At 42.2% G+C, this 25,110-nt stretch overlaps 1 protein-coding gene across 1 annotated transcript in view; it reads right to left on the bottom strand.

Moving 5' to 3' along the window:
- The window catches only part of SLC6A19 (solute carrier family 6 member 19), an 83,141-nt gene extending 58,284 nt beyond the window's left edge, over positions 1 to 24,857 (bottom strand). The window contains exon 1 of the mRNA XM_084621645.1: positions 24,570 to 24,857. Coding sequence (XP_084477771.1) covers positions 24,570 to 24,771 — 202 coding nt within the window. The 5' untranslated portion in view covers positions 24,772 to 24,857. The remainder of the gene's footprint in view (positions 1 to 24,569) is intronic.
- Positions 24,858 to 25,110: the final 253 nt, after the last annotated feature.

The following is a 25,110-nucleotide window of genomic DNA, read 5'->3' as shown; positions in this document are numbered from 1 at the left end:
GAAACTGTGCACCCAATAACGAAACTCAGAAGGGGCACTCCCTTGCATTGTATGGGAATTGTGGTTAGCTGCTTCTGTGGAACTGTCACCCTCTTTCTGGCACCGTGTAGAAGATTCTCTTTGGGGTTGGGATTAATGCATGGGCATGAGTGGTAGGGACTGGTTGGGATGCAGGTGGATATTGGCAGGACGGGGCAGTCCTGTATTGCGTGCAGGCAGTTTGGGGCAGTGGCGAGGGATATATCTTCCTCCTAAATGCCTAAATGTGAAAGGTAACCCAACTTTTTTAAGGTGGGGAGAAGGGGGGAACAATCTCAGTGAATGCCATTCCTCAGGTCCAGCACTGAGGCTCATGGCCTCAGTGTAGATGGCCTTGGCTCCTGCAGAAACCAGTGAATCTGCAGAGTTTCAAGGTCTCAAGACCCTACAGTTCTTTCTGGAGGAAGTTAATTCCATCTGCCAAATGGACCCAATTCCTGGGGGACACTATGAGGAAGATTAGCCCCTTTACAGGTTTTACCACAGGATAACATGATTTAAACATAGGCAAGAGAGGCAATATCTTTTATTGGACCAAATTCTGTTGGTGAGAGAGACAAGCTTTCAAGCCACACAGAGCTCTTCTTCAGGTCTGGGAAAGATACTCCCAGCATCACAGCAAAATGCACTAAAGAAGAGCACTCTGTGGCTTGGAAGCTTGTCTCTCTCATCAAAAGAAGTTGGTCCAATCAAATATATTACCTCACCCAACTTGTCTTTCCTGGGACCGAAACAGGTACAACTACACTGCATGATTTAAGCATAATCACTATCCCAATATTTATAATATAGATTCTAGATTGGAAATAAAAAAGACAAATGGTAGATAAAAATGTGTAAATACAAATTGATATGTGCTCAGAGTTATGGGTGAAACTCTGACCATATTATTCAAAAAACACTGATAAGGGGACTCCATTATAAATCCCTTAATATCAAAGGTCGGACTATAGTATAAATTCTTGTGCCCATGTATCACCTACATTCTTTCATTTTAGACAGTTTTTTCTTCAGAAGTGAAGACTTTCACTGTAGCACCTTCACTTTATGGCAAGAAATGTTAGAAACAACAAGAAGGGGTTCTACAAATATGTCAGACAAAAAAAGAATGATCAGGGATGGTGTGAGGAAGGTGAGCTGGTAGTAGAAGATGATAAGAAGGCAGTGTTGCTCAAGGCCTACTTTGCTTCAGTCTTCATACAGAAAATAACATGTGACTGGATGACAAGCGAAGTCATCATAGACAATAAAGGGGAAGGGATGCAGATCAGGATAAATAAAGAATATGTCAGAGATCTTCTGGCTAATCAGAATGAATTAAAGTCAGCTGGGCCTGTGGCTATTCACCCCCAAGGTGCTGAAGGAATTAGCTGAAGAAATCTCTGAGCCACTGACAATAATATTTGTATACTCATGGAGGACAGGTGAGATTCTGGAAGACTGGGAAAGGGTTAATGTAGTGCCCATCTTAAAAAGGGGGAAAAGGAGGAGTCAGGGAATTATAGAACAATCAGCTTGATACCTGGAAAACTACTAGAGCAATGTATGAAACATTCAGTTTGCAAATACCTGGAAGATGAAGGGGTGATCACTAGCAGCCAGAATGGATTTACCAAGAACAAATCATGACAAACCAGCTTGATTTCCTTCTTTGAGAAGGTAACTCATTTGGTGGATAGGGAGAATGTGGACATAATATACCTGAATGTTAGCAAGACTTTTGACATAGTCTCCACGTGAAATTCTCATAAGTAAGGTGGAGAAATGTGGTCTCAATAGAACTACCATTAAGTGGATACATAATTGGTTAAACAACTTCAAACAAAGAGTAATTATTAATGGAATTATGCCAGATTGGATGGAGGTCTCAAATAGAGTTCCACAGGAATCTGTTCTGGGTCTGGTGTTATTTAATATCTTTAGTAATAATCTGAGTGTAGGAATAGACACAAAGCTAGGGAGGGGTTGCAAACACTGTGGCGGATAGAACTAAAATTCAAAGGGATCTTGATAAATTGGAAAAAAAGGGTATAGACAACAAAATGAAGTTCAACAAAGACAATTGAGGAAAGAAAAACCAAATGCACAAACACAGAATGGGGGATAACTTGGACAGTTTAGACACAACAAATCCTACATCTTGTCAGGGGGTTAGTGTAGGTGACCCGTGTGGTCCCTTCTAACCCGATGATTCAATGATTCTAAGTTTTGTTGGTCCAAATATTTTGTTATATAACTAGAATTGTATGTCCCAACCAGAGCACTCAGAAAATGAGCTAAACCATTATACTTTGCACATACATAATACTTGGCTCATATATAAAACTATGCTCCAAGAGATCTTTTGAAGTTCATTCCCAATGTCAGATTATTAATAAAGAGCTCCTTCAAGTTTCTGTGTAAAGGAAAACTATACCAATCCCTCTAATAAGGTTTCCTGATGCTTTCCATTATATTTTTTTCTGTAGGAAGAACTTTAATCCCTCCATGGTTTACAGAAGGAACTTGAAATTTGGCATGGAGAAAGTCCTGTGGGTAGAGGGGTGCCTTTCAGTCTTCCCATAAAAATTCATTCATATTTGGCCAAATTATAACGTATCAAGAATCACTATATGCTGTCTGTGTTTTGCTAGAGGTTTGCTGCTAAATCTTTTAACAGCCTAACTATTCCATATGGCTCTCAGCTTCTCACTTCAACACGCCAGACAACTAAATCTCCAAAAAGAACACAAGCAAAAATGTCTCTTTGGCCTAAGAGAAATTGCTCTAGAGTGGAAACTAGGCCAGTATTTGTTTAAATCTTGCTTCTTCTACCAACTGATAATAGGCATTGACAAATTGGAAATGGTTCAGAAAAAAAGTGCAAGAATGATTCAAGGTCTGGAAAAACCAGTTTTACAATGAGACACTTAGAGTTCAATCTACTCATTTTATCCAAGAGAAGATTAAGAGGTGATTTGATCACAGTATCTACTTGGGGTAGAGATTTCTGATAGTAGAGGGTTCTTTATCTAGCAGTTAAAAAGTATAAGAAGATCCAATGGCTGGAAGTTGAAGGCTGATTAATTCTAACAGGAAATAAGGTACACATTTTAACAAGAAGACTAATTAATTTACCAAAGTATGTGATGGATTCTCAATCATGTGGATTCTTTAAATCAAGATTTGATATCTTTCTAAAACATATGCCATAGCTCAACCAGAAGTTATTGGGTTATGCAGGAACTACTGGGTAAAATTCTATGAACTGTGTCATGTGTTAGCAGTCAGACTAGAATATAATGGTTCCTTCTGACCTTAAAAATATATTAATCTATGTTTTATGCCCATGGTTTGTTAGTCAGCAAAGCGACCTGAGATAAAGGTGTTAAATATGTGGTTTTAAACAGAATGATAAGAAGTAGTTATGTATATAATACACACTACAGTTCAGTCATATATTGGAAGGAAAAAGGGTTTCAAAAAATGGAGGTTTTCTGTAACTGGAGGTTCTTTGAGCTGTGTGGTAACCTATCTATAGTTCACATATGGATACACATGTGCTTCATGCGCCTGAGACTGAAGAATTTGCAAGTAGTGTCCATTGGTCCACACCTGCATCTGGCACTCCTCATGCTCAGTACCAAGGGTGTAAGGGGAGGTGTGGATTAACTACCTCTCCACTTCCTTCTCCATCATGAATCCAGACATGAGCTGAAGGAGAGAGGAAGGAGGGTTGGTAGTGGGATAGAGATAGGTGCCACATATCTCAAAGAGCCTCCAACTACAGGTAAATAACCTTGATTGTTTCTTCAAGTGCTGGCCCCTACATGTATTCCACATGTGGGTGACTGGTAAGCAGTATTCAAACAGGAGTGGAGTGTGAAGTTGCAGGCAGTATAAATATCTGAATAGTGCTGTCATGGAGTCTTTTCTGCTGTGACTGAGGATAGCTTAAATGGCCTCCGAACATGAATGTTACAGATCTGATGCCCATCCAAAAACCAGACCATGAGATGAAAAGGCCACAGGTTGAAATATCCAATCTTGCCATTCTCCTGAGTTACAAAATCCAGGAATGGTTAGATGCTGATGGGAGGATGGATTGACATTCATAGGACATCCAGAAAAAAACGGTTACTCGCCTCTAGTAACTGTTGTTCTTTGAGGTGTGTTGCTCATATCCACTCCAATTAGGTGTCAACCACTGGGTCCTCTGACTCCACCACCTCCTTGGCCTGCAGACCCATGTTGCACGCCACCTTGCAAAGGTGGGCACGGCTGTCTATGGGGGGAGGTCCAGAGACAGAAGTGCCCACAACAGCCTCATCTGGGGAGGAGGACGAGGAGGCTAAAGGGGGAACAGGGTCCTCCTGTCCCTCCTGCTCATCAGGTACTTCTCATCCTGTCTTGCTGGCTGGACCAGGTAGACCAGGGTCCTGCTCAGGAACTGGAGTTGGAGTTGGTTCCATGCAGGGGCAGGGGCACAGTGCCTCCTCGGCACCTCTAGGGGTGGGGCAACTGGCGGAAGCCTCTGGCACCCACAGTTCAGAGGTGGCCAATCGGGAGCCTTTAGACTGGGCACCCTGCACCTGGTGGTATGCAGACAGGGTCCAAAATGGCCACTGTGCTGGTCCCTGCCACTGAGCGGGCCACGGCCCTGCTCCTACCTCACAGCATCCATGGCCTGACCAGAGTCAGCCCCGCTCTGAGTATCTAGATCCCTTCTCCAAGTCCGAAGACTGGGATTGGGACTGCAAAGGCCAGGATGGTGCAAGTGGAGCTGACCCGTCGAGCGGTGCTGCACTAGGGAGTGGTGTCTTGATGCCGGAGAGCAGTGCTGCGAGGCTGGAGAGCGGTGCCATGAGGCTGGAGCAGTACCTATGATCTGGAGCTGCACAGGGTTGCTGAGCAGTGTTGGAACCAGTGCCGGAACCGGGACCTGCTGTGTGATGGAGATCGACGAGTGCATCAGTGTCACAAGCAGGAGCACTGGAATGACTTGGAGTGGCACCACGAGTCTGAGTGGCACCGCAAGTCCGAGTGGTGCTGAGATTCTATCAGCAGTACCGTGATTCTATCAGCTGTGCCAAGGGATAGAGCATCATTGGTTTGCCTTGAGACGGTGCCATACAATGTGGTACTGGAGGCTTGGTGCAAAGAGTGGGTGATCTCGGCACTGTCATGGTGATGAGGTCCCTCGCAGCCTCAAAGGTGTCCGGGGTGGATGGCAGCTCCACCTCCTTGATTACCTGGGCTGGGGAGTCCAATGGCACCAGACTTGATGGTCCCTCTTGCAGGGCCAAAGTTGACAGTGCCGTCTCCTCAGACTTCGGTGCTGGGTGCTCCTCATGAGGACATGCCCCATTGGCCAGCTCCAGAGGGGTGGACCTCTGGGATGGAGAGCTGCTCCTCCCTTGCTTCTGGTGCCATTTCTGCACCTGGGAGTGGGAGCAGTGCTGGGTTGATCCCACCAGTTTCAGTGCTGGGGAGACTTGGTGCCACGGGTCTCCGCCAGAGTCCATCCACGGTGCTGCTTCCACCACTGTTGCTGGGGCACTATACCCCGATGAACTTGGTGCCGGGTCTTGCCGTGCCAGCAGAGGCTGAGGTCTAAGTGCTGATACCAGTCAGTTCTGTGTTCTTGGGGAACTAGGGTGCAGTATCTAGACTGTCTGACTCATGAAAGAACACCCCCCACCAAGCCTCTGCTAGAACCAAAACCAATCAGAGAAAAGACTTGCAGAGAGCAGTGAAGGGTGGTGGGAGACACACCTAGATCCCTCCTGACAAGGGTGACAAGACTAAGGCATTTCCATTAGCATACAGAATGAAGAACAGAGGCAACTCCCCTAGCTTCATCTGCATCAAAGATGGAACAGGGAGACATCTCCATTAGCATACAGAATGGAGAACAGAGATTCCAAGGCAAGAACTGCACTGAACTCTGGGACAAGAAAAGCAGGGAAGCACTGCATCCTGAGGGATCTCTGCTCCAGATGTTAATGAACCTACGCCTGCACACACCCAGCTCAGCAGTTATCAGACCAATGCTAGTAATAAATCCTTGATTGATATCCAAAATACTGAAGCAGCCTAATTGCATTGTGAGCTTCCTGGAAAAAACATGACCCATAACCAAGAGTGATCAGCTCCTTTTGTCTAGCCTTAAGAAAACCCCTGAGTCATCAGTTTACCCATAAACAAATCTAGTGTTCTCCCTTGAACCATTGTTGTTTCCCTACAAAAAACCTTACCCACACTCCAGTAAGTGTTCTGATGCATAGATCCAAACTCTACATCTGTTCCACTAGGATTTCATCTTCTCCTGACTGATCATGCTGGGGGCTCTGCCTGTCTCCAGCACACAGGACATTGAGCTACCACCATCACCTGGGAACCCCGACCAGTTCAAGCTTCATGGAAGTAATGAGATCCCTCTCTCTCCCTCTTTTCTTTTCTACCTTAGAAAAGAAACTTTCTAACCTTGACTTGTTTGATCAAATATAGTTTTCTATATATGACTTTTGTAACCTTTAATAATGTAACTGTTATGTTTGTTTAGGCTCTCCTTGTGTGGTTATAATAAATAACTTTTATGGTTAAGCTGGTTGCTTCCCTCTCTTTCTCTTTCTCTCTCTCTCTGAACTTTACTCTTTTGTGTTTTTAGCTTCCCCATTTACTCTGCAGCAACGCTTCTCTTACCTAAGTTGAAGATCTCTGTAGCGCCCAAAAATACTGTGGGGTTTGCTCATCAAGTGGGTTACTACCAGTACAATTGTGACATGAAAGTGGGGATGGGGACCTGCGTAACCTGTGACATACGAGGGTGGCAGCTTGAAAGTGCTCCTCAACCCAGACTACTGAGTCCAGAGGCATATAATGGTGACAGTTTGAAAGTGCTGCTTGACCCAGTCCACTCAGACTTGCTCTGTTATAATGTGTGTGTTTGTATCCTTTCTGGGGCTGGAGGAACCCAGCCCTGGGGAACCTAGGTCCTACAGAATAGCTCCATTGGGAGGGGACTTGCAAAAGGGAGGAGTAGAGCTCCATATGAAAACATAAGTGACACAAGCAGTACATTGATAGAATTACAGTCATCCCCCCTGAGAAGAGTAACCCCAGTAAATGAGCATACCCCAAAGTAATGGGCAAATCTGGTAACAGTGCCGCCTCCATAAGGAGCTGCTTGAGGCAAAAGTCTAGCTCCTTTTTGGTTCTGGGGCAAAACCCCTTACAAATCCTGCACCGATCAGCTTGGTGAGCCTCCCACAGATACTATATACAAGCATTGGGGGGGTTACCCATTGGCATAGGCTTGCTGCAAGACTTGCTGGGCTTGAACCCCTGCGACTTGGGCATGTAAGCCCTCCCAAGAAAAAGCAATCACAACAGAGGGTAGACCCCCCCAGCCCAACTGCTAACTACTAATACTAACTAACAATTAAACTAACTAATACGTATAGAGAACAACAAACAAATGAAGCTAGGGAAACATGGTAGAACTTGCTGAGCAAGACACCACAGTTCCAACGACCATCACTGGTGGTAAGAAGGAACTGCGGAGGCACCACGTCGGCAGGGTCATATATGGAGCACCATGAAGGCGCCACTTCAAGGGCCTCCACAGCCAACTTGACAGGTGCTGCTAGGGGAAAAACTTTCCGATGACTATGTACGTGGTGCGCACACACCTAATTGGAATCGATATGAGCAATCTCTAGAAGAAGAACAAGAATTATGTGAGCTAATTGGGTGCAATGAGAATAACTTGTGTTTTGTCATGACAAATCTTTTGTAGAATCTCTGGTAGCAGTGGGATGAGAGTAAAGGTGTTTCTCAGGTGGTCTGTCCAGAATAGCAGAAGGAGTCCCAACCTAGTGCTGCTCTGTAGCAGTATAGATCAAACTTCTTGTTCGTCTGGCTGGAGAACAAGGCCCAGAAGTCATTCCCCACTGAATAAAGATTTTGCTTCAGTGTATCTGCCACTTGTGGTATGTGGAGAAATGCCTGCTGAGATTGTCTGCAGAGAGTTTTGCACACTTGGGAAGTACATTGCTGGGAGTGTGATGTAGTTCTGGGTTTACCAGTTCCATAAATTGACCACTTCTATTCAGAGAATTGCTCCTTCTTGTTTGTTTACATAGAACATGGTGGTCATGTTCTCGAGTGTTATCTGGACATGTTGGGATTGTATGAGTGGGAGGAATGCCTTGCAGGCCAGTCGAACTGCCCTTAATTCTAGGAAATTGATGTGTATCCTGGCCTCCCAAGGAGACTACACACCTTGTTCCATGTGACTGCCTTGTGGGCTCCTCAGCCTATGAGAGATACATCTGTGATTATGGTCACATTGGGTGTGGGTATAGTGAAAGGGATTCCAGCTCTTAGGACACACATAGGGACCAACACTCTAAGAAGAAACCCACATACTGTATCCCAATTGTATAGATATTACATTATTTAGAAAGATAATAGGATTACAAATGGAATTCTTTTGTGTAATAGTTCTTAAATGCAAAGTTGTAAATCTTCTAAACTAAATGTATAGACACTGGTTTAAAAAATGGAATATAAAGTTTTCTGTATCAGTGTTTAAGAATAAATAACTCTAAATATATTTAGCTACATGAATATTAATATAATTATATTTTAAAAGCAACATAGTAATTGGCCATTTCCAGTTCTGGTGATAATGGCTTTTCTTTGTTGAAATGGGATTCAGTCTTGAAGTCCTAATTCAGGCAAAACCCTGTTCCTGTTTCTCTCCTTCCCTCTCTCTGCAACTGTTCTGGGGAATTTTGTAGTTGGGAGTATGGGGACTATGCTGCGCATAGCTTCTGTGTGGGAGGTAAAAAGGAAATAATTTAAACCCTCACCTTTTTATAGATGTGCACAGCAGCCAAATAACCTGGTTATTTATTTATTTATTTATTTATATGTGCGTGTGTATATATATATATATATATATATATATATATCCATGATAAGTAGATTGGATTTGTACTTTGAAATCTTTACAACATAAAGTCCTTAATGAGGAACTGGACTTTAATGCCTGTTTTAGTATTATAATTCAACACTGTAACATTTGGTTTTGATGATATCTCGATTATTATTCCTTTTCATTAAGTAGATTTAGAAATCTAATTTAATTGAATAATTTTATTTTTAATGTAAAATAGAAAGCATTGTATTGCCTTCACTTAATTTCCAATAAACATCATATGCAAAATGTAGTCTAAAATGTTTTTATACACAGTATCTTCTTGGGGTGTTTGCTTGAACTGTGGTTGAGCTTCAATGGTTCCAAAATCACAGTCAATCTGATAACAGTGGCACAACAATCAACAAGTTCTGTACCACAGAGTAGCAAGGTTTGCTGTAGATTTATAGTAATTGTATACTTAGGATATTTTACTAGGGTTGTCAGCTTAAACATTACATCCTGTTTTTCACAATGCTCTGTCATGGATGAAACACAAATGTTTAACACAGTCAATTAAATGGCATATTTCCCAATAAAGATTAACCATAAACAAGGTCTAATGTCAGAAATGTCTATCAAATGAAAGTAAATATCATTCTAATTATGCTAGCTGAACTGCCAGTGTAAATTTCCTGACCATTACACTGTGCTCATATTGACGTTGTGTATATTTGGTAGTCCCATATGTTAGAATTTTTAATAGTTTTTAAGAAGGATACAACATGTTAAACAATATCATTCAACTGTACACAGTAAATATTCCACTTTCAAAAAAGAAACTACAAACAAGGCCAATGAAAAAGAAAAACAGTTACCACTAATTTCTGTTTTAGTGTTTGGCCCTTAAAAAGGCTCAGATATAGCATTGTGTGTAGGAGAGAGAAACCCTCAAACAAGTCTAAATTTAAGTTTTATCCTAGTCAAATATCTGGAAGATAAAAGTTCTCTGTCAGCTTCAAATATTGATTATTATTTCAAGTCAATATAATGAGTTTAGGTTTTAAGAGTCCCTGTTTCATCACAGTCCAAAAATCATACTCTACTTCATTCCAGTCCCTTTATATTGCTCAGGTAGCACAAAACAAACAGAGTCTGTCAAAACTCCTAGCTAGGCATAGCCCTAGTTTGAGAGAATCCCTTGCCAGAATAAAGCAGGTACAGTTGCCATCTACACTTCCATCCCCATATCCTCTAATGACATGTTGAGACATGTTGAGGGTGAAGAGGGGTGAGCAGAAGCAGCATCCAGAGAGCAATATGTTCTGGCAATACCCAGCTGCTATATGGTCCCATAGGAACTACAGATAACAGGTGCATATTAGAACAGCCTATGTTCTGCTATGTCTGGGACAGCGAATTAGAGAACCATAACTGGTTCTAGCAGAGCTGAATGTCGGAAAAACGTAATCCCACATTTTTTGAACCATGTATAACTCAGAGTGGAGAATAAATATAATTTATTGATAGGATTTTTAAAAGTGCTCAACATTAACTCAAAGATAAATCTTGACTTATGAAAATCCCACTTTATATGTATAATTATATAAACAAAAAAATGTTTAGCTGTTAAAGGTGCAAAGTTAAGCACTCAAACGTTAGGAAATGTTAAACAAATAATTAAGATTACCCGTGCAACCTTGATTCTGCCTCTTTGTGTGTATGAATTATGATACCATTTTAAATAATGTGATATTTTTCATGGGATTCCTGCCTCATTCAGTGAATTGAGTGGATTGCATGGTTAGCTATACAATTTTTTTAACCTCATTGTTCAATGTGTAACCCCTATTTATCACACCCCAACCAAACCCTGCACTGAATACAGAATTATTCATTTTTCTCATGTCTTTTTGGTACTTTACTTCTCCACAAACACTATAAGAACGAAAGAATTGCTATACTGGGACAGACCAATATTCCATCTAGCCCTGTATCCTGTCTTCTGACTTTGGCCAATGTCAGATACGTCAGAGAGAATAAACAGAATGGGGCAATCATCCAGTCCCTGCTTCTGTCAGTTGCAGGTTTAGGAACATTCAGAGCATGGGTTTGTGTTCCTGACACTCTTAGCTAAGAGCCATTGATGGACCTATCCTCCATCAACTTATCTAATTCTTTTTTGAACCAAGTTATACTTTTGGCCTGGCAATGAGTTCCACAGATTGATTGTGTGTTGGGTGAAGTAGTACTTTCTTTTGTTTTAAACCTGCTGCCTTTTATCAGGTGACCCCTAGTGTTAGGTGAAGGGGTAAATAACACTTCCTTATTCACTTTCTCCACACCATTCATCATTTATAGACCTCTATCTATCACCCCTTAGTTTTATCTTTTCTGATTCACAGTCCCAGTTTTCTTAATCTTGCCTCATATGGAAGCTGTTCCATACCCCTAATCATTTGTACTTTTTCAAATTCTAAAGTATCTTTTTTGAGATGAGGTGACCAGGACTGCACGAGGGTGTGCCACGGATTTATACAGTGGCATTATGATATTTTCTATCTTATTATCTATTATCTAACATTCTGTTAGCTTTTTTGACTGCTGCTGTGTGGTGTTTAGATGCTGCTTGTAATTATTAGAACTGGGAGTACTGGCTGTTGGGAGTCTGAAAGGACAGGAAACAGGAAAGGGGAGGATGTTGAGGAGGCTGAGTGAGAGCTACCAAGGGTTCAGCAGCAGCTTGGTAAAGAGGTTTCCACTTGAAAAATAAAGTCCTGTTGAAGTTTGTTAGTACCTTGCCTGGTTGCTACAACATTTTGGCGACAAGGATGGATCTTCTGCCTCTGAACCTACCTGCACCCTTTCTGCAAAGCCAGGTGAGCCTCCAATTGCTTTTACTACCTGGATCCATATGTTTGAGACTTATCTGCTTGCAATCAGTGCTACAGAGATTTCTGAAGTAAGAAAGCATACTCTGCTAATCCACTGCCTTGGAGCAGAAGGGCAATGTATAATTTACACTTTTCCCCTTGCAGATGATAAATATGAGACTGCACTCACTGCATTAAAGAACTTTTTTGTGCCAAAAGTGAATTAGTAGCTGATCGCGACAGATTTTGCCAGCATGAGCAGAAAACAGGAGAGACTAAATGCAGTATATTGCTTCCCTGAGGAGTCTGATTGTAACTTGTGACTTTGGGAATATGGCAGATAAGGTGATTAGAGACCAGCTCATCGAGAAAACAACCATGCTTCATGTAAGAGAACGCTTACTTCTAGGACCACAGCTTACACTAGAAAAAGCAATAACCATTGTTACTCAGTTTGAGTCAGCTACAGCTGAAGCCAAAATAATGAGCATGGATACAAGCAGCAGAGTCCAGGCTGTGACTCCTTTGCAGAAAAGTTCACTATTGCTGCAGACAAACGATTACAAGAGGGAAACTAATGGAAAACTACCAAATCAGCAAATTCAAAATACAGTAAAAGCATGCTTTCACTGTGGATCCCCACAACACCTTGCAAGCTACACAGGATGTCCGGCAAAAGTAATTCAGTGCGATCATTGCAAGAAGATTGGTCATTTTGCTAAAGTATATCACAGCAGCCAGTTCAATCAACAGGTGCATGCAGTTACAATACCAGATGCTACTGTGCTGACCGTGGACAAAATCACTACTGCAATTGTCCCCAACGCGGTGCCCGCGGGTGCTATGGTGCCCACCGGGGCATTTATGTGGGCCTGCCTACTGACAAGGGAGCGCTTCCACCGGACAACCTGCTGCCGAGGAGCACGGCCGCCGGACAACCAACTGCCGAAATGCTGCCCAGAAGCGGCAATGCCAAGAAGCATTGCCACCAAAATGCCGTTGCTTCTCAGCGGCATTTCGGCAGCGACCCTTCTCAATGACTCCACTTCTCGGCGGCATTTTGGTGGCTGGTCATCCAGCGCCCACCACACTCTTCTGGGAACATGAATATGCTATTGCAACAGAAAGGCTGGGGACCATTGCACTACTGCACATATTCCAGAACAAATGAAGTAAATGTTTCCACCATACCCTCAGGCAAATCACACTCTATTCAGCTAATGTTGGACACTGTCTCAGCAGTACCTATACTACCTGATTCCATTTATTTGCATTACTTTAAAGACGTGCCTCTTACTGAACCCAAACTTCACTTGGTGTGCTATTTGAAAAACCATATTCCAGTACATGGCTGCCTGCCAGCAATAGTTACTTTTGGTGATTGCTGTGTAACTGAAGAGTTCTACATTGTCCACAAAGGCACTCCTGTCCTTGGCAGAGATTTATTGGCTGCTTTAAATCTCAGGGTAGTTCATGGATGAATTGATCTTCCTCAGTAAAGCACTCTTGTGATACACACACCAGTTTCAGCTGGGACCCAACACCAGGTTGAGGAGAAACTCGACTGTACTTATGGGTTTCTGCATAAAGTTAAAATGTGGAATAATGTGATGCCTGTATGACAGAAGTTACAGCGCTTACCATTTTCAGTCAGGGAAGCTGTTTCAAAGGAACGTAGAAAACTTGTTCAAAAGGACATTATTGAAGAGATCGACTCCTCAGAATGGGTTTCACCTATAGTAGTGATGCAGAAGAAGGGTGAAGGCATTCGCCTTTGTGTGGACTTAAGGACAAATAAAGCTATTGTGATTGACAGCCATCCTCTTCCTCACATAGAAGAAGTACTTGCAGAACTCCATGGAGCAAAGATGTTTTCTACTATTGATTTGCAGAGCGCATATTACCAGGTTATGTTGCATGAAGATAGCAGAGACCTCACAGCATTTATTACACATGAGGGACTATTTTGTTTTAAACGTGGTCCATACAGTCTCGCATCTGCCCCAAGTGCCTTCCAAAAAATGATGTCATTGATTCTGAAGAATCAATATGGAGTTCCATGCTATCTGGATGATATTATCGTGTTTGGAAATACTTCTGAGGAGCATGACAATAACCTGCAGTCTGTACTAAACTGCATCATCAAAGCAGGCCTCAAACTCAATAGGTCCAAATGCAAATTTAGACAAACTGAACTCTCCTTTCTGGGGCTTACAATTTCACAGGCTGGACTAAAACCTGATCCAGATCATATCCTGGCAATTTCAAATGCTCCTTCTCCAACAGATTTGCAAGCCTTACATTCCTTCTTGGGTCTTACCTCCTGGTATGCAAAATTCATTCCCAATTATGCTTCTGTCATTGAACTGTTATGAGAATTACTACAGAGAAGTTCAATCTTAGTGTGGACAATGGATGCACAAGCTAGTTTCAAAACAGTGAAAGACTTGATTGTACATAGTCCAGTACTTGCACTATTCAGTCATGCTTCCCAAAATTGTAACTACTGATGCTTCTGATTATGGACTTGGGGCTGTCCTCACACAACTTCATGAGGACACCACAGAGAGGACTGTTGCATTTGCTTCAAGGACACTAAGTAATGCTGAGAAAAAATATTCTACAGTCAAAAAAGAAGCACTTGCTTGTGTCTGGGCTACTGAAAAATGGAAAACTTACCTGTGGGGCCTCACGTTCAAGTTGCGCAGACCACAGCCCTTTGATGACATTGCTCACCACGAAAGGATTTGGAAGAGTAGGATATTGTATTGCTAGATGGTCTGCAAGACTTTTCTTTTTCAATTATGGACTGGAATATAAGCCTGGAAACCAAAATGTGGTAGCTGATTGCCTTTCTCACCTGCCTTTGCCTTCACCAGATGGTCCACCGGAGGATGAAGATGTAGTAGTTGCGCTTATTAAAGCACTCTTACTGCAGTTACAAAAGAACAATTTTAAGCTGCTTGTTCAGCGTGTCCAATTCAACAAAAACTACCGGAATTTCTGACAAAGAGATGGCCCAGTAACCTTAAAAACATTTACCCAGTTTTGCTGCCTTATTTTAGAGTTTGGGATGAACTTTCTTTGCTTGATGGCTGTGTGCTACTAGGTACACACCAGCTACTTGTGCCAGAATAATTACAGTCAAAACTCATACACCTGGCACACGATACTCATCAAGCAATTGTCAGAACCAAGCAACTATGGGATCTGTATTGGTGGCCAGGGATGGACTCTCAAAATGAAGCACTCATAAAATCCTGTGTCACTTGCCAAATGCATGAAAAGACAGCACTGACATGTACCCCTCATTACAGTCTGCTCCTCTTCCTGAATCTGCATGGGAAAAAGTGTCAATTGACATTGTAGGACCCTTTGATACTGCTCCAAGTGACTGCTGTTATGCCATCACTTTAATAGACTATTTCAGTAAATGGCCTGAGGTAGCGTTTACATTGCAAATCTCTTCTGCTACAGTAATTAAGTTCCTCTCTTCACTTTTTAATAGGGAAGGTAGCCCCAAAAAACTAGTTTCAGATAATGGTAGTCAATTTACTTCCCTAGAGTTTGAAACTTTTCTAGCAGAGAGGAAAATTTTACACAGAAGGTCATCCCTATATTACCCTCAAGCCAATGGGGAAATTGAACAGTTTAAGATAAGTTTGAAAGAGAGTTTGCAAATGGCTAAACTGGACGGGCGATTGTGGATAACCTTCACTACTGACTTCTTGAAAGCAAACCGGGCTACACAACATGCCACAATACAAATATCACCAGCAGAGTTACTGCAGGGAAACATATGAATACTATACTGAACATTGCTGGATTGTTAAAGGCATGACCTAATGTCCCAACCGAGGATGATGTGAGAAAAACAGTTAAACAGAACCAAGCAAAGTATAAGGCTTTCACAGACAAGTGGCTGGGTGCTAAGGAACCAAAGTTTGAGTATAGTTCCTTCGTTAGAATATGAAAACCTGGAATTTTACGCAAAGGGGACCATAAATTCACAGCTCCTCTTAAAATCATAGAGAAGAAGGGACCTTACACCTATAGACCTTCTGATCGGCGGGTATGGAATGCTTCTTATCTTGCACCTGCCTATGCACCAAGAGGAGATTATGCCAACACCCAGTCTTCATTGGATGACTTCACTGTAGTATCAACACAACAAGACATTGCACTGGAACCGGGGGCTTGAGAGACAGCCTGTCAGACCCAAATGACCACCTGTCTGGACTAGAGACTGTGTTATGTAGTATCTACAGTGTTTTCAGTATAATATTTCTGCCAACAGTATAGTGTCTTTATTTCATATTTGTTCCTGTGGTTAGAACAACAATGTTTGTTTTAATTGGGAGAGTTTCTTAAGAGAGGAGGGAATGTGGTGTTTAGATGCTGCTTGTAATTATTAGAACTGGGAGCACTGTCTCTTGGAAGTCTGAAAGGACAGGAAACAGGAAGGAGTGGGGAGAAGCTGAGGAGGCTGAGTGAGAGCTACCGAGGGTGTAGCAGCAGTTGGTAAAGAGGTTTCCACTTGAAAAATAAAGTCCTGTTGAAGTTTGTTAGTACCTTGCCTGTTTGCTACAACATGCTGCACATTGAGTGGATGTTTTCAGAGAACTCTGCACGGTGACTTCCTTTCTTGAGTGGTAACAGCTAGCTAACAGATAAACTCACCCCAAGGATCACATACTCTCTCCTCCTTCACCTTGAGAATTGCTTTGCATATTCCCTTGTTTGCCACTCCTGTTTGCTAGCTCCTCTGGTCACTTAGGAACTGGCTTTCTAAATCAGTGTTTTCCCTGAGTTAGCCTCTCTTCCTTGTCAACGGATCCTAAAGTGGTTAAGGATCAAGGGATAGCAGACTAGAGCCTTGTTAGTAAGCTCTCAGCCTTGCCTAGCAGGCTGCTTAGCTCAGCACATAGCCCCCAGAACCTACCACACTATAATCTTCAATCAAACAAGCACATGTTAAGCAAACTAACAAACAGACAAACTCAGATAAGGATCACATCGTCTCTCCTCCACCACCTGGAGAACTCCCTCACAAAACTACTCTGTTTGCTGGTCCTGTTAATGAATTTATCTTCACAACACCCCACTGGGGCAGAATGTTGATATTATCTCCATTTTACAGATAAGAAAAAGAGGCACAGAGATTAAGATCAAAATTGCCATGTGCCCACTAATTTTGGATGACCAAATTGAGACACCTTGAGCAGATTTTTAACAGCATTTATGTAGCTTGATTTCAATGAGAGTTAGGCACATTGGGATTTTCAAAAGTGACTATCTTTATCTTTAGATGCCTAAATACCTTTAAAAAATCTGCACTAAATGAGTTAGGAGTCCTGTGGGAAAAAATATGTGATCATGTAACTGAAGACGAGCTGCACCCCTCTGCTGAATTAAAGCAGCAAAGAATTTCCTAACTCTTGACCTTGTAACCTTAACTTCTTTTAATGCATTGTTTTCTTTTGAATTTAATTTCCTATGATTTTTGAAAAGCCTAATGAAAAAATATATTCCATCACACTGAATCATATTGTCCCCATAGGTTATAAAGAGGTTTGGCACCTTTAGAGCTACAGATTTCTATTACTTGAGCTAATGGAGCAATTGATTGCAATAATAAGCTAAAGGAGTAATTGTGGCACCTTAGAGACTAACCAATTTATTTGAGCATAAGCTTTTGTGAGCTACAGTGAGCTGTAGCTCACGAAAGCTTATGCTCAAATAAATTGGTTAGTCTGTAAGGTGCCACAAGTACTCCTTTTCTTTTTGCGAATACAGACTAACAGGGCTGCTACTCTGAAACCAATAATAAGCTGTTATCCTTTATGTCCCCACACTTCAAGAAGGATGTGGATAAATTGGAGAGAGTCCAGCGAAGGGCAATAAAAATGATTAGGGGACTGGAACACATGACTTATGAAGAGAGGCTGAGGGAACTGGGATTGTTTAGTCTGCAGAAGAGAAGAATGAGGGGGGATTTGATAGCTGCTTTCAACTACCTGAAAGGGGGTTCCAAAGAGGATGGATCTAGACTGTTCTCAATGGTAGCAGATGACAGAACGAGGAGTAATGGTCTCAAGTTGCAGTGGGGGAGGTTTAGATTGGATATTAGGAAAAACTTTTTCACTAAGAGGGTGGTGAAACACTGGAATGCGTTACCTAGGGAGGTGGTAGAATCTCCTTCCTTAGAGGTTTTTAAGGTCAGGCTTGACAAAGCCCTGGCTGGGATGATTTAACTGGGAATTGGTCCTGCTTTGAGCAGGGGGTTGGACTAGATGACCTTCTGGGGTCCCTTCCAACCCTGATATTCTATGATTCTATGTGGATCAGCCACTAGAGGGAGATGAAAGACCCATTTTACCAGTGCGTGTCACAGGTTTTTGCTGACAGCAGAGAAATATTGAAGCTTGGGAATTCTAGGTTTGATTCTAGGTTATGGAGAGGAGTCTGCTCCAATGGACACAGATCCTTCTTTCCCTATTTCTCAGTCCCCTTCTGTCCCTATCTCCTAGCATGTACTTGACACTGTGTATCTGTGTCCCTATCTCTCCACCCTCAAGATCATCTGCCCCATTTCTCCCTTGAAGCCTGTTTCTGCTTCCCTCTTCTCTTTCTTGTCTGGACACCAGTGGAGGAAGCATTGAGACCCTAGGAGAGACAATTTCCATTCTCTCAGTTCTGGTGCCAGGAGGAGCAATTGCAGGCAAATTCCTGCACAGCCTCTGCAGTCATGGGCTGTAACATGCGTTGCTCTGTGGGAATGGATTATGCTTAATCTGATGACAGCTAGGAGCTATGTGGGGATGGAGAATGCTCAGGGGGGCTGGAATCTTTGGAGAATGTTTCCAGGCTCTAAAAAACTTCTTTTGAGCCTGTCAGCATGAGATTTTTTTTAAAAAACTCAGAACGCAGTCAAATTTATGTGAATTTTCCCAGGGACAGCATTCCTGATTTTAAACATATACACACATACAAATGGCATTCAGGGTTGTATTAAATAGTAACTTAATAGGTAAGACAAAAGAGGTAACTGCCCCCCTCTACTCAGCACTGGTGAAGCCTAAACTGGAGTACTAAGAAAGATGTGGACAAATTGGAGAGAATCCAGAGGAGAGCAACAAAAATTATAAAAGATTTAGAAAACCTCCCTGTGAAGAGAAGTTGAAAAAATTGGGCAGTTTTAGTCTAGGGCAGTAGTTCTCAACCAGAGGTCCGGGGCCCCCTGGGGGGTCATGAACAGGTTTCAGGGAGTCCTCCAAGCAGGACCGGCATTAAACTCACTGGAGCACAAGGCAGAAAGTCAAAGCCCCGCTGTGCAAAGCTGAAGCCCGGGACCCTGAGCCCTGCCACTTGGGGCTGAAGCTGAAGCCTGAGCAACTTAGCTTTGCAGGGCCCACTGTGGAATGGGGCTCCAGGCAACTGCCCTGCTTGCTACCCTCTAATGCCGGACCTGACTTTTATATGCAGAAAATCAGTTGTGGTGGCACAGTTGGGCCATGGAGTTTTTATAGCACATTAAGGGGGGCCTCGGAAAGAAAAAGGTTGAGAACCCATGGTCTATGGCATTGGTTTTCAAACTGTGGGCAGGCCTCCCGGGGAAGGGAGTGCAATGACATCAGAAGATTAGTGAGCAGCAAGGAGTCAGCTGCATCCTGTGGGCCCTGCCTGGTGATGATGTTAGGAAGCTGCTGCTATTTCCTAACTGGAAATTTTACACTGGTTTGTGTGTTGGGGGGCAGGGGAGGGTGCTTAAATTCAGATTAGGCAGGCAGCATGCACACTGCACAGGCATCACATTTGGTGGGAGGGATAGGGGTCGCTGTAGCTGTAGCCTCAGGCTGTCAGAAAGCAGCAGTGCAGAGGAGGTGGAGCATCCCATCCAGCTGCAAGTGCTTTTACTCCACTTAGCAACAGGTGGAGGCAGCTGAGCAGCTGGTACCTACTCCTGACAGGTGTGCACATGGAGGAAGTAAGTGAATAAGAGATGCCCCTGTCTCCCACCTCTCACAGGCACCCAGCACCAACCCCATACCTTCCTCAGGTACCCTCTACTCCCTGCATCCTCCCAGACACCCACAAACCACTATCCCCTGCCTCCTGCTCTCCCAGGTATTGCCACTTTAGCTGGCTGGGCTATGTCTCTTCGGTTTCCCATATTGGTGGGGCAGGAGGGGTACACATGGAATATAAATCTTTGCCAGGGGTGGGGAGGCACACAGCAAAAAAAAGTTTCAGAATCTCTGGTTTAGAGAAGAGAAGGCTGAGGGGACCCATGATAAATCTTCAAATACGTACAAAGTTGTTATAAAGAGGCTGGTCATCAGTTGTTCACCAAATGTATAGAACAGCGGTAATTTGCTTAGTTTGCAGCAAAGATTATTTACATTATATTAGGAAAACCTTCCATCTGTAAGGACAGTTAAGCTCCGGAACAGGTTACCTGCAGATGTTGTAATAAACCTCAGACATGTCTCTTTCTGCATGGAAGAGCATTGTAAGTATGAAACTGCTTAGTAGAAAAAAAATCTCTTTCTCAGACAAAAGCATAAAGGATCTAATAGTTGAAAATTGAAGGCTGACAAATTCTAGTTGATTATGGAGTGCACATTTTAACAGAAAGGAATTTGTTTACCAAGGTATGTGCTGGATTCTCAATCATGTGGACTCTTTAAATCAAGAGTCTATGTTTTTCTACAAGATATAAGCTCTAGCTCAACCAGAAATTATTGCATGAATTACTGGGTAAAATTTTATGGCCTAGTTTTTGCTGTGGCTGCTTTTTCGATTTCTTAATTATAGAGTGATCATCATAGTTTCTAGTAACCAAATACATGTCTTAAAACTAGCATAAAATATAATTAAAAATAGGGTCTGCTCTTACTATGCAACTATTTGGCTGATTATATTTAGATTTTTTTCTAATCTTCTTTTTACCTACTCTTCAACTTCTGCTATCCCCATGATAGGCTTCTATAAAACATTAGATTTTGTGCAAGAATCTGAAAACAAAAAAAATCAGAACTCATTCTGCTCTCCTCTGGTCTGTTGTTCCACTGCCCAAGATTCTGCATGTAACATGCTTTGCAGCTGGATCCTGAACTTTCCACCATTGGCACAGATAGTTTCTGTGCTCAGTTCTTGGCCTCTAATCCAGCTGCTTTGTGCTGTTTAGACACCACAGAGCAACCAGAAATCTGTTTTAAAGGGACAGAGAGACAAACTGGATGAGGTAATATCTTTTACTGAACCAATTACTGTTGGTGAGAGAGACAAGCTTTCAAGTGACACACAGCTCTTCTTCAGAGGCAGCTCAGGAATTCCCTTGACAGAGCAGAATACTCAGCTGGCATAAAACTAGCACAGATTGTTCTATGCCACGCACTCTCCCCACCCAAAGCAAGTAAGGAGGGTCAGATCCAAACAGAGGGTGAGGCAGAGCACATAATTCTCCTCCCGATCCTCAGCAGCACAAGAGTCCTAGAGCAGCTGTTAGGCTGGCCTAAATTATGCTGGGCTCATGCTTCCCTCTCCACTCCTCTCAGCAATACTGAACATACACTTGGTTAAATCAAGGATTGAACACTCTGAGTTTTCTGTGAGGTTCATGAAGGAAGAGGTAGTCTTGCAGGTAGCCTGTTTACAGGCTGCTATAGACCTTAAAGAGCAGGGCCCGGACCTTGAATTGGATCCAGTTCTGAATATACTCCAATCTGAGCACAAAGCGCTTTGCACATACACCAAGTGTGCCTGTTCTCATCCTGGTATCATCACATGTCTATTCTGGGCTCTCCACCCTGGTCTTGGCTGTGTGCCTGTGCCAAGCCCTTCTCATGCCTGATCTAGACCCACTCTGTGAGGCCTATTGTCTATCCCAGCAAATAACTAGTTTGGCCTGACTGGGACTCTTGAGCTGGCCTCTCTGGTGCCATTTTCAATGTGGCAAATAGTCCCTCCCATGTCATTCCAGTCTAACACAGTCATACGTGGCTTCATATCCCAGATACAACGCAGCCCATCCAAATTGTCATAGGGTGGGACTTGGATAGATATGTAGACGGCATTGGATGTACATCCATGGGTTGCTGAACTTCCTCAAAATTGCACACACTACTCATACTACCACACTGTGGCCCCAGATGCCAAACAAAAGATGGGTTGAAAGTACTAATGTACATAGGATGGAAAACTCCAGAGAAAAGGATTTGAACTCATAGTCTTAGCATATAACAAGCAGTATTAACACCTCTAATCCACTGTATGGTTCAGAGAGTAGTGCTCACCAAGGAGTTTCTGAGGAAACAATAACTCTCACAGATGTAAACTGTCTGTAAGCAAAGGTGCTAAAGCTATTAGCATGCAATAATTTTTGAAATAGTTCTAGACTGGTTCTTGGTAACATTCAATAGCTAATGTTAGGGGTAGTCCATGCTATAAATGGGTCAGACCCTTAGATTTTCTATAGCTTTGCCTCTAAAATGTTATAACCATCTCATTTTAGGGAAGGCTGTGTCTCAGGAATCCCTTAACCAAACGATCCCACTTTTGCACCACAAACTCTATTCCAGTCCTTGTTGCGGCATACCAAATTGCAAGACAACCTCCATATGCACATGCATTTTAGAATTATTTGAATATTAAAAGCAGCTCCTGATGGAGGCATGGGGGGTGGGGAAGGCATTATCTGAAGAATTCCTGGATCAAAGGACTACAAACTTGAACCATACTGTGACCTGGCCCTTATGAGGCATAACAATTTTCAGAACGTATCAGTATGCATAATATTAGACCACTTTGAAATACTAACACTTTTATCCAGAAATTTTGTTTTTACAGCAAAATTTTTAAAGGAAGCCCATTTACACAGTCCCTGCCTCTCTGGAGCAGAACACAAGAAGAGTGTTAACATACATTTTCAGAAAGCTACTGAGGGCAGGTCTTAATCTTCCAGTACACGGGTGTGGCTCAAGTTCAATGGCCACAGTAGGTCACCTTGAACCAACCAGTAACTCTGATAGCATGCTGTCTGCAAACACTCTGGTTTACTACAGGGTCTCAGTCCAGATGCTCTGGCATAGTGCCAAAGTGTGATATACACTGTAGATCCAATCTTTTCCCTGAAAAACTTTTAAAATATTTTTTTTCTTAAAAGGACTCTGGGTGCCAGCTACTAACTGAAATCAAATCCAGCTAGGTATTATTGGTGTGGGGAAAATCAGTGCCATAGTCTGAGGCCCAGGTTTGTGCAAAAAATTGATGATTGTAAAAAATTGATGTTAGTGATAGTGATACTGCATTCAGGCCTGTATATTTGTCTGAGATGGAATTTGAGGTTTTGTTTACCCATTTTACTTTTGATATTCTTATATCCTTTCTGATGTGTGAACAAAGAATAAAGACAGGGTGTGTTGCTTCTGCCTAGCCAAATGCAGTTTTTAGTATAATGAGAAAAAATGAGGATTAGAGTCAAAGTGTTGCTGGATATGGTGGGAGTTTGATATATGAATGTACAACTCCTTTTCCAAGATAAGGTCAAGCAACCAGTTGGGAGGGGCAAGGGGGATGGGAGGGAAAAACATTAAAAAACAAGAAAAAGCTGGCCTTGGCCAGGACACAAACTCACTCCCTACTCCTCCAATGGGGTACAAAAGAGGTGGTACCAAAGCTCCCAGACTCACGACCACCCAAAACAGAATATGATTATAAATTTTAAGGGGTGGTGCCAAGGATGTGCACTGCAGGTATAATTGAGCCTGCTAAGAAAGAGGAGGGGAAACGGGAGAAAGCTCTGCAGGTGTACAGAGCTGTGGATTATGCTTGCTTGGTAACCCCAATAAACATCATATTGCCTGCACTTTGGTCTCTGGTCTTCTGCTTTCTGTCTGCATAACAAGAACCAAGGGAGGGCAAGTGGGAGCCCTAACAATTGAAATAATATTTTCTGGGGGCGGTATCTCAGGAATCTCTTGTTCAAATGACCTCACATTTGGACCACTATCCTGAAACCAAGGAGATATAGTAAATTACAAGGCAATCTGAGTATGCATGTGGATTTTGGAGCACTTAGAAAACTTGGCTGTTAAACAGTAAACTATTCTCAACTTTAACTCTAGAGGTGCTACACCCCACTATCATAATTTGTATTTATTCTGACATCATAGATATACCATGTATCAGTCCAAAGCTAATCAAAACCTCTAAGCTGTAAACCCCTGGAAATGTGTTATATACCTTCAACAGTAGTTTTCCCTCAGCCACTCTCAGAATCATGCCCTTGAAGTGCAGTTTGTTAGATCAGTTTCTGTGTTCAAAAATACATACTACATATGAAAATATATTTAATATATTTAAAAATTAATGTGAAATTAAACTATATTTATAGCATTTAGTAACAATGAAATCTGTCTGTCCCCTTACTAGATAACTTATCTTAAGACACTGCCTCAAAATATCTGAGTACATAATGGCATCACTTTTATTTGAAAACCACCTCCATCAAGCAAGTGATTTTTATCAGACTATTGAGTGTTTGCTTAATACAGGTTACTGTGTATATGTTACTGCAATATATGTGTTAAGTAAGAAATTGCATTTATATTATTTCTAATATACCATGCATTTTAATATGAAAAACAGAACATTTTTGTACTGTTACCTATAAGCAATATATCTGATCAAGATATATACCAAAATATATACCAAAATAGATATACTTAGAAAGCTAATTAAAAACTTACCTCCTCCATGGCTCTGGCAGAGATAAGGAAATCGCCATACATTTCCTAATCCCACACAAAACCCTATACAGGTTAGCATGTACTGAGCCTTGTTATCCCATTTTGGTCTCGTATCAGCCTCTTCTTTCTCAGTGGTTTCAAGTTCTGTGTGGGAAGGTATCCTATTGTCCAGGCCTGGGTTGGGCAGCTGAAGCTTCACCATTCTGGCTGAAATTACTGCCCTAGAAAAGATTTAAGGGAACAAGTAGCTGGTTATAGGTCTGAATAAAATGGGAGCATTTAATGCTGGCTTCAGCTATATATAGTGAACCTTTGGCACTAAACTTGAAAGTTCAGACGAGTGACAAAGAGAAGCGTCAGCAAATCATTTCATTAACCAAGTCAGCTCTGATACTTATTAATGCCTTATCTGCCAAGGCTCCATTGAACACTTTGTTCTGTTAGTACAAAACATCATTACCAGTTACTGCCATTCAAGGGGTAATCTGCCCTAAAAATTCTAATCACCTAACAGATTGTGAAATACTCCTTGCCACTCCTC

Source organism: Lepidochelys olivacea (assembly GCF_965140295.1).
Source record: "Lepidochelys olivacea isolate rLepOli2 genome assembly, chromosome: 2".
Classification (NCBI taxonomy): domain Eukaryota; kingdom Metazoa; phylum Chordata; order Testudines; family Cheloniidae; genus Lepidochelys; species Lepidochelys olivacea.
This window is presented reverse-complemented; position numbering and strand designations above follow the sequence as displayed.